General features: G+C 33.0%; 1 protein-coding gene across 1 annotated transcript; it reads right to left on the bottom strand.

Annotated features, from left to right (window-relative positions):
* Nucleotides 1-7,330: 7,330 nt before the first annotated feature.
* Nucleotides 7,331-9,283, bottom strand: NST1 (NAC (No Apical Meristem) domain transcriptional regulator superfamily protein). Its single transcript, XM_086417336.1, has 3 exons — nt 8,753-9,283; nt 8,304-8,572; nt 7,331-8,201 (listed from the first exon to the last, which is right to left on the bottom strand). Exons 1-3 carry the CDS (start codon nt 8,922-8,924, stop codon nt 7,443-7,445), a joined length of 1,200 nt encoding a protein of 399 aa, XP_086273462.1. The 5' UTR covers nt 8,925-9,283; the 3' UTR covers nt 7,331-7,442.
* Between the last annotated feature and the right edge of the window lie 1,103 nt (nt 9,284-10,386).

The raw sequence follows: 10,386 nt of genomic DNA, 5'->3' as shown, positions 1-10,386 counted from the left end.
GATTGAATCTAGACCTCTCTTTATGTGGGGATAAACATTGAGAGGACAACCGTTATGTTTTATTGGATAAATTTTATATCACAATTATGGAAATAGGATTTGTAAAAGAAGATTTTGATTCTACATTCTAAAAATAATTTCCAAAATGAGTATCCAAGTGAGATACTTAGATTTTGAAAATAATTTTCATAATCTAATTCTGACAATCCAAAATTAAAACCTAACTATTAGAATAATTCAATCCAGATTCTTCTTATCATGTCAAATGAAATATTTAATCTTAATTACTTAATCCTTACTTTGGACCCTTCGAATTCCCCTGTGGATGACAATCCGTCTTCTCAAATAGGAGTCAAGTTTATGAGCAGGATTTTCTTTCCTAATCTTTGCTTGCAATCGACTAAAGGTTTGGTACTCTGGTGAATTGACTTCTTACTCGTAGCTAGTAGGGGAGACTCAAATTCAAATACCCTTGGATTCACTGTTTGCTTACTGACTTCATATAATTTAGAAAACACAACATCAATACACCAAGAAATTGGCATTATTCTTGAGTTTAAGCACTTATCATCATGAGCTTAGAATCCATAATCATAAAACTGAACTTTGCTTTATGGGTCAACTAAAGGGTGTGGGGTCCTGGGAGTTGGGTAGCTAAACATCTCCTTAGTGCACAAGATCTTTGATACATATAAATAATATTTTGATAACAAGCTTTGTCAACTTAGATTTAACCTCTAGGTCCGTATTGTGGGACCCACTTACCTAACATGATTAATTCCTCTAGTGTGGTAACTAATTACTTAGCTTGTTGCCCTATAATGACTAATAAATTGGTATAATTATTAGAGTTAAGACACTTTCTTCATTCCTCCTAATCACACACCATCTGTGTTTCAAAGGGTACAAAAAATAGCCTCATCTCAACTAACCAAACAAGTTTTCTTGTGGGCCTGTCGGCAAATCCCATTATCCAATTTGGGCTCCACCACATCATTATTCATTTAGAAAGTAAGCCACGTGTCAAATGGGCTCATACTTAACATCATCTAAGAATGATACTATGCAACAGTTGGTTGGCATTCAATTGTATCTACAACATTCCACCAAGAAAAAAAAAACCTTTCCTTTTAATGTAATTTGCCTTTTATAATTAATTTAAGAGATTATTTTAGAAATTTCAAATAAACATTCCAACTTTGTAACTTTTTGTCTTTAAAGTTAATGCAGGAGTAATTTTTTTTTATAATTTAAAAAATAACTAATTTAAATTTACTTCACTATTCACCACCGTAATGGGAATGGATCCTCTGTAGCCTCATTTTCCTATAGTGCTTCTTGTAAAGCCCTCAAAAAAAAAAAAAAAAAAAAAAAAAACAGATATGGCACTCTGTTATTCGTGTAAGAGCGCTACAGGAAACTAGAGCTAGAGAGGATCCGTTCCCCACATAATGTACCTTCTTATAATGCCTGATTAGCATTTTTTCCAAAATACTATTCTAATAATTTTTGCACATTATTTGTGTATAAAATCAATATCATTGCCTGCAAATTCATTTAGAGTCTATGATGCAATGAAAATAAAAGAGGAGTATTAGGGCAGATTGATGATCGATGTAAAAAACCTGATACCTCCTCACATTAATCTTGATCATACATTTGAATCAGTTCATGTGTTGTCATTTCAAAAAAAGCCACACATTACAACATAGTCTGATTGTAGTGAAAAGTTGGAAAGTTTTGGTAAGGTGTCCTCTATAAACAATATGGTACAATTATGCTCATTGTCGTTGGTTGCAAAATTAATTTAAAGTCTATAATGCAATGAAAATAAAATAAAAAAGCGGCCTATAAGGTCAAATTTTCAATTGATGCATCAAAAATACGCCACCTCCCTACAATAATACATTTCATTCCGTTCATACCAGGGCATTCCAAGAAGGCAACATGCTGCATTATAGTCGGTTGTGGTGTAAAGTAGGAAAGGATTACTACCTAGGTTGTCCTACACGAAGATAACAAAGCCGGCACAACAATGCACAATTATTCTAAGAAGTTGGCAAAAGTTTTGGTTCTGGACGAATTAAATAGAGCGGAAGAATAAGATTCGTTCAATCGACCCCAAATCCTTTGAACAAGGATTTGATGATGATGGTGTAGTATAAATAGTACTTCTATGCAAGTTTAAGAAATTTCCCTTAAGTGATTATTAATTCAGACTCTCATTATTCCATGTTGGAGATAATTGAGGAGTCTTTTAATATTTCTCAAGAAGTGAATAAGAATTTTGGTGGAGGATTTATGTTGTAACTATTCTCGTTAATCTTTGTAAATAGGGAGGGGTCCCTTCAACCCCAACTTAATAATCAAAAAAAGAAAGAAATAAACTTTTATGTAGTTGGAAACTTCTAAACATTTGGATACAACAAATAACAATAAAAAATGCACAATCCCAAAGATTTGGGATTAGATAAACGAATCATATTTCTCCATTCTACTATCTCTAAAGTCAATTTTTTTTTTTTTTATTGAGAGTGAGTTAGTATCCGCTTTCACTATCACCCTTCGTATCATTTAGATGAAGTAACAAATTCATTAACACAATTGCTAGAGTTACTATACACACACAAGAAAAAAAAAAAGAGTGGAGGTTGCTTTGTTTCTAGGCTTCATTAGGTCATAATCCTTAAGATATGGGATATTTAATAATAATGATTTTATTTTAACGTGGTTAGAACTTCGACTAATACTTAGGATATATAGTAATGCTTTTAAAGTCAAACTTTTAATTTGAACTCCAAATTCTAATCGAAGAATTTTGTTTTCTTGTAAGATACGCTCTTTGTATGGTTATGCAACATTTATATGTTAGAGACCGCGATAATTATAATGATTGTAATACTAACAACTACTTGACTTTAGATTAGCTCATTGATGGTAGGTAGTAGAAAAATTGGCATATATGTCTTTTAGTGATTATTTTTCAAGTAAAATGTTGATGAGGTTCCGACCAATAAATAAAATGCACCTTAACATAAAATTATTTTCTTTGTCTCAGTATAATTATAGGTATTATTTGACAAATTTTAAAGAAGCTTTGAAAACAGAAGTTGTTTGGCTGTCTATTAAGAGAAACAATTTCTATAGATATTTGAAATAGATTTAAAAGTAGTTTTGAATGTCTACCGAGTCGAGTCGAGTCAAGTCATTATACTCTGGGTTGACTCAGATGAGACATACAAACATGAGAAATTTGCCAACTCTTGGCCTAGATAATATCGCTAAATTACTGTGATAGTATATATTCCAACAACAACAACTAAACAACAAAAACGTTATCCAAAAGAATTGTAGTTGGCTAAACAAATCACGTTCATCAATTTCGCTCTGTTACAGAAAGTGAATCCAATTAGGCTTTCATGTTCTCAATCCGCGTTCTTTTAGATATTCCCCTCTTAATTCCATTTAGGACCTTCAATTTGAACATTTTTATTTTTCAAATTCGGATTGTAATTAATCTTCATTGAACATGCTCAAACCTTTTCATTTCTCATTGTTTATCGTGTAATAATGTTTCTCCTACATTTAAAAAAAAAATGTGTTTATTAACAAAGTACATGAGAGAATATGTGAACTATTTAATATTTGTACATGTGTTTTTAAATAGAATACACTTGAAAGTAAGAGAAAGATTCATTGAACAAATCAATAATTATTTAGATGGGATGAGGATTGTTGATTGTAGCAATGATGATGATAGAGTATTCTTTTTTTTTCCTTAGAAGCACAAGTCAATGTTTTCAAGCTCAAGTTATATTCATATAATCAAATCGAATCATTAATTACAGAATTCTGATGGAATCTACTGTATAAATAATTTTTTTAAATCAATTTTACCAATTAAAATAGTTGATTTTGAATATAATCCGAAAAATCTAATCTGAAGGTCAAAAGAAGAAAGAAATCTGATTAAATTTAGTTGTAGATGGAAATTAGGTAAAATTAATACAGTTAGAAGTTCCACTAGTGATGAATGGGTTTTTGTAGTCTTTGTAACATAATTAACGAAATATCACTTAAATTGATGATCACTGGACGCACACCATTGTGGAATTAGGTTGTGGGGTCACTCCCACTACAAAAGATTGTTGAAGATGTCCACTTGGCACGTGAGGTTGGTAGTTATGATTAAAGCAAACAATACATGAGACATTATTGTAGCACATACGAATAGGACACGTTGAATTCTAAAACGTTCGTCAAACCCTATATAATGTCGTTTTCGTTATTAGAAATAATACGTACTTTTCGTAGGCTTGAATCTTTGATAGTGATTTCGTTGTGGAGGGTATCATGGTCTTTTTAAGGTTTGGTCAAGGGCCACGAAATTATGACCTTTTATATACGTAACTTTAATCAATTTCTTATTTCTTATTTCTTATAAAAATAAAAATAAAAATCGTGTGGGGTTGTTGTCAACAAATTTTATCCTATATAGTACATTTGGTTGGGATAATAAAAGTCATTTTTCAATAATTAGAATTGGAAATTTAGGGCTGGTAATGGCTTGGATATGGTTTCAGCTATAACCCAAATTTAAAGAGTAATCGGATTGTACCTTAGACTTTAATTTGACCAATATTTTTAGTGAATCTGAGTTGGCTAAGGATGATTATAATGGATTCGGGTTAATTTTGGATTAATTTTTGGATTTTATATATAAAAAAAATTAAATTATGAAGTTAAACATGAGTCATCTAATTTTATTTTTAATCAAAATAGGGTGTATTATCTATCTTAGTTGTGGGTAAATTTATAATTTTATTATATATTTCAATTATTTTTATTATAAAGTTATACATCTAACTGTATATAATGCATAAACAACTTCCTACCTTACTCAAATTAATGGGTTAGATTTTTTTTTAGTCGGACTCTAACTTTTGAGCCTCAAAATCAAGGTCATCACCTTAGTGTTTTTTTTTTCCATGGACCGGGGTAATGAGACGAATTGATCACTTTAAAATAATTGGCTAACAACGAAATTATGGAGCAACCCATTTCATTTTTTTGTGTGTGCTTGTTGCAAAATAAAATTAATTTTTTTAAAAAGGTTTAGTTGTATAATTTTTTGTATCAGAATTATAGTAGGAATATGGTCAACAAAATGAGATTCTTAAATATGTTTCTTGAAGTGGTATAACTTTACTACTATAAAGAGAGAGAGAGAGAGAGAGAGAGAGAGAGAGAGAGAGTGTGTGTGGTAGAATTGTTTGACGCCAAAAATTTTGAGTGGCTATAAATGGTCCCATTTTATATTTAAATTTAATATATTCAAGATTATTTTCATAAAGAGCCAATAAAATTGTAACCCCACGGTCGTATGATCACGTTACTTATGACCTTTTTACTATTATAAGTAAGATTTGGGAGATGGTCAATTAGAGAATCTTATTGTCACCTTTTTTTTTTATGGTGAAAGAAGGTAGAGTAAAAGTGTTTCAACATCAAAGTTTGGATCTCTTAAATGTCCTCGCCTTTATATTTAAACTTAATATAATGAAGGTCGTTTTGATAAAAAACTAAGAAATTACAGTTTTGTAATCATGTTGATTTGTTTTCAAAATCACAAAAATATTCTTTTACTATTTAATCTTTAAAAACCCCTTTAATTAATACTTCAAAGTACAAATAAGCCCTTTTGATACATATGCTTTTGCACATGCCATCTTCTATTCAAAATAATGATATTTCTAACTTTCGAAAATTATTTTATATAATTAGATTTTGACCATTGTTTAAGTTTGAAATGAAAGTCTAATAATCCAAAAAAACCAAAATGTCCCTAGTAAAATAAGGATTTGAGCTTGAGTTTTGAATTTTAATATATATTTTTTTGAAATCGAGGTATCCAAGTCTTTTAGAACACCTAACTAACTTATGAGGTATGTGTAGCTCCCTTCCCTCTTACGCACCAAGATAGTCCTTAGGAATGACCCACATTTCTCTTGTTTTTGGTGATTACTTCTTCCCCCCCCCCCCCCCGCGCACATTTTCTTTAGAGAGTTACTAACGCCATACCGATTTTTACTAACACCACACCAGCTGTGGGCAAATTCTTTGATGATTTATATAGGAATTGGTGTGGTTTTAGTAAAAGTTGATGTGGCAATAGTAACTCTCTTCTTTAGTTGACTATTTTGATTGTATTTGAATTTTCTAATTTCATTCTATCAAATTAAACAATCTTATCCTCATAAAAAATGTTGGAGTATTAGACATGAAATATTATAATAACATCAAATCATACATGTATAGAACTGGAGTGCCCTTATAAACAACACCTTATTACAATGCTACATATCTAATACATTTAACAACATATAATTAAGGGGTGTTACCTTGATCATCATAACCACTTAGTGGTTGAGTTGATCAAATCAAACCTAAGGATTTGAAAGGGAATCAACACTTTTGGTATGGCATGGAGGGTCAGCCAATCTCAAAACTAATGTGTGAAATTAACTAATGATTGAAAAACCGAAAGAATCGTCTATTTCAAATAAAATGAGAATGGAAATGGAAACTTTGCTAGACTCACTTCATAATCAAGATTACATATTAGCCCTAATAAGTATTTCTATTTCGACTTTTAATATTTAATATAGCGAGAAGGGACTTTACAATTATTATGGGAAGTAAATTTGGCAAATAATTTTTTGATATTTATAGAAATTAAAAATTAAAAATATGAACAGCTAGCGTCAACAAAACCTTAAATTTTTAAAAAAAAAAAATAGAAAGACAATATAAATACTTTTTAAAGATATTTATTAAAGAAACCTAGTCGTGGGGGTTGCCCACCTCTCATTGAAGTCTTGGACATCATCCTATCTATTTATAAAATTGATATCTATTAAGGGTGTCATATCTTTCTTAATTAGTTAGGTATGCTAAGCCAAGTCTCTTTCTCTCTCTCTTGATGAGGTAGGACTGAGCCTAAGAATGACATGGTTGTGTTGACAAGTCTTAACTCACCTAGTGAGCTATGGGCTCAACCTCTCACCCAAGCCAAGAGGATTCCTTGAATTTTTCCTGGATTATTGAAAGTGAATCAATCTTAATTTACAAATAAGACTACAAAAGACTTTTCAATACCTTCTCAAGCCTTGAATAGAGTTAATGATTCCTCATAACACTTGAAGAGGCAAGATATAATGGTACAAAGACATCATCACAGCAGCCACGACTTGCTATATTCCTTGACAGCGATGGTTAAATGGAAGACATAGTTATTAAATAAAGATAAAAGTTTGATAATCTCAAACCAACTTAGAAGTCACGTACATTTATTTATCAAATATAGTATAATGTTACATATATATTGCAGAAATAATCTGCTTAGGCGAACTACTATGCATATAATATCATGAGTGGTTCTGTTATACGGAGGGGTTCGACATGTGGCATAGTGGGTCCATTGATGAAGACGATGATGATCTGGTGAAGCTCCATAGATCGATTTCGCTGTTATAGTCTTGAGAGTTATTGTACACTCTGTTAGCTGATCGCAGTTGTGGTAATTGGAAATCTTGATCTTGGGAGGGGCAGTAGGAGAGATTCGTGTCGTTGTAGCAAGCGAGTTGCTTGGATGTCTCAGCTTGGCCATTTAGGTGCGTGTCAACGAGCCTGTCAAGCTGCGTGGCCCAGTCGTAATTTAGACCGGTTTCCATGTTGTAAACTGTGTTCATATTGATATTGGTTTGATTGGTGATAGAAGCTTCAGTATGATCAGTGATCATCTGATCATCAATCGTCGGTTGGTAGGCGCAGCTCGGAGTTGATAGGAAAGTTGGGCTCTCAAGGGCTGGAAGTGGCATGTATCTTTCATGGACTCCATTGCTGAGGACTACGTCGAATGGCCTTGGAAATCTCATATTGTTGTTGTTGGTAGTGCTGGTGTTGGTGATGTTGATGTTGTTGCCTGTTTCGGATTCTTGCTTACAAGTCCTACCCATGTATTGTAGAATCTGGTCCAAGGCTCCATCATTACTTGAATTGAGCAATTGAGTCTTTGAATTTGTTGTCATCAATGAGTTGTTCGCTCCTCCATCGATGGTCTTGTGATGGTTTTTCTTCTTGAAAACACGACAAACCACCCACCCATCTTCTTGTGTCGTTTCTTCCATTGAATTATTGGCCTACAATACGTAATATGATGCAATCAAAACGAATTAATTAGTGTAGAAAAACACAATTGCTTTAATTTTGAAACGTACTTAAAATAAAATACGACGACTTACATTGGTATCGATGGGGTTGTCTTCGAGTCTGTATTCGTGCATGATCCAATCGGACTTTTGGCCGTGTGGGGCTCTACCCTTGTAAAAAACAAGAGTTTTCCTCATTCCTATCCGTTTGAAGCTACTGTAAATCACCTTATCACGGCCGGTGGCTTTCCAAAATCCGGCAGCTGTCGCACGATTAGTCCGAGTCCCCGTTGGGTACTTTTTGTCTTTGTGACTAAAGAAGTACCAATCATTCTGTGGGGTGGATCCTATTTTGCATTTCTCTGCAAAAATCCCAATTCAACACCAACAATAACATTAGAAGAAGCTAGCTAGTAGTGAAAAATGTATACTCATGATGGAACTCTTTATTTCTTTAAAAAGAAAGAAAGAAAGAAAGAATATATAGAAATGCAAGTAATAGAGAAAAAATATATATGTATATATTGTTATGGAGGAACCACCTTGAATGTCCCATGGTTCGAGCTTATTAAGATCGACATCTCGAATAACATCCAAGTCGATCTTCTCGTATGCCACTTTCTTCTTCAAATAGTAGTGTAGGAGCTCCTCTTCTGTAGGATGAAATCGAAATCCCGGAGGGACTTGTGACTGACCGTTCACCGATAGACTCATGTTGTTGAATGGGGGTGGACCGACCGTACACTCAGAAAATCTAGCTAGCTATAACTCCTGAGATACTCAAATGCTTTTATGTTTTTTTTTTTTTTAATAGAATTCAGCTAAGAAGATCATAGAGTGTTGTCCATGGAGGAAGAAAGAGAGAGAGAGAGAAACAGTTATATATTAAAAAAAGGTGGGTGTGAGGTGAGGTGAGGGTATGGGGGAAAAGAGAAGTGTGAGGTTAGTTATTTATATATGTGTGTTGGGAGGTTATGAAGGAGGGGTCCAAAAATAAATGAAAAGCTTTGGTTTCATTCATGGCCTGCTTGAGTGTACTTTTGAGTGGGGTTAGTTCGCTATGCCTGGAGAAGAGCTACCCACCACCCATATAGATAGATAAATAGAGAAGATTATAGAGTATATGAGAGAGAGAGAGAGAGAGAGAGAGAGAGAAAAGGAGGTGAGGTCAGGTGGGGCACACATATGTTAGTAGCAACAGTAGTGCAGGGGACACGCCCCCATCTCAACTACGACCTGCGACCTTAAAATCTTGTGGAAAGGCACCTACGAAACCACCGCTATCCCCTCCAAAACCCTCACTTTTTCTCTCTCTTTCTCTCTCTCATTTAGTTTTAAAACTTGTTTGAGTCGACTCCACTTAATTAAGATATGAGAAAATGGGACGAGTTGGGCTATTATGGGTAATAATTTTGAGAAAAATAAATATTTTTCTTTATTTTATATCTTTGTTTTTAAATACTAAAAATAACTTAAAAATGTTTTTTAAACATGATTGGTATTTACTTATTCAGTAGTCTAGTTGACCCAATTGAGTGTAAAACTTTCTCTCTCTAGGATGTAAAACCCGTTTGAGTCCACTCCACTTTATTATATTTTGAGCTAACTCATTTAAATTAAAGAGTCAAATCAAAACACGGTTGAGTAATTCTGTATTATACCAATTCATATAACAAACATGGACAAATTAGGCTATTTTATAGTTAATGATCTTTAAGAAAACAAAACAAAATATATTTTCTTAATTTCTAATAAATACTACAAATAGCTAAAAGGTTATTTATTTGACTCAGCTATGAGGAATGTTAATAAGAAGTCGAGTAGACTCAACTCGAGTTTGAAACTTTTTTATCTCTCTCTCTCTCTCTCTCGTTGAACTTGTGCAACCACCGCAACGACAAAGACATGAAGAGAGAGAGAGAGAGAAGATGATGATGGGGTCGGAGGGATTGCGCTTTCATGGTCCCGTTGGCAAAGAAAAGCATAATTGGTGAGACAATAGTCTTCCATTGGGCCCCATGCATTCTTTTCCGCCACATATCTTCATTTTAATCATGTCCACAAACTCGAGTCAACTCGCTATCATCGAGTCGACTCCTACGAGTTAAATAAATATCTATTAAACCTATTAAATATCCAAAAATGGTTGTTTAATAGTCTAAAATTACATGTTTTT

The sequence above is a fragment of the Akebia trifoliata genome, chromosome 11 (genome assembly GCF_017979445.1).
Source record: "Akebia trifoliata isolate Shusen 1 chromosome 11, ASM1797944v1, whole genome shotgun sequence".
Lineage (NCBI taxonomy): Eukaryota > Viridiplantae > Streptophyta > Magnoliopsida > Ranunculales > Lardizabalaceae > Akebia > Akebia trifoliata.
This window is presented reverse-complemented; position numbering and strand designations above follow the sequence as displayed.

Excerpts from the sequence above, each read along its gene's own strand:
- NST1 (XM_086417336.1), bottom strand. The coding sequence starts at position 8,924 with ATGAGTCTATCGGTGAACGGTCAGTCACAAGTCCCTCCGGGATTTCGA. Across the intron at positions 8,573-8,752 it reads CGAACCATGGGACATTCAAG|AGAAATGCAAAATAGGATCC; the intron begins GTGGTTCCTCCA and ends GGATTTTTGCAG. Across the intron at positions 8,202-8,303 it reads ACAACCCCATCGATACCAAT|GCCAATAATTCAATGGAAGA; the intron begins GTAAGTCGTCGT and ends TACGTATTGTAG.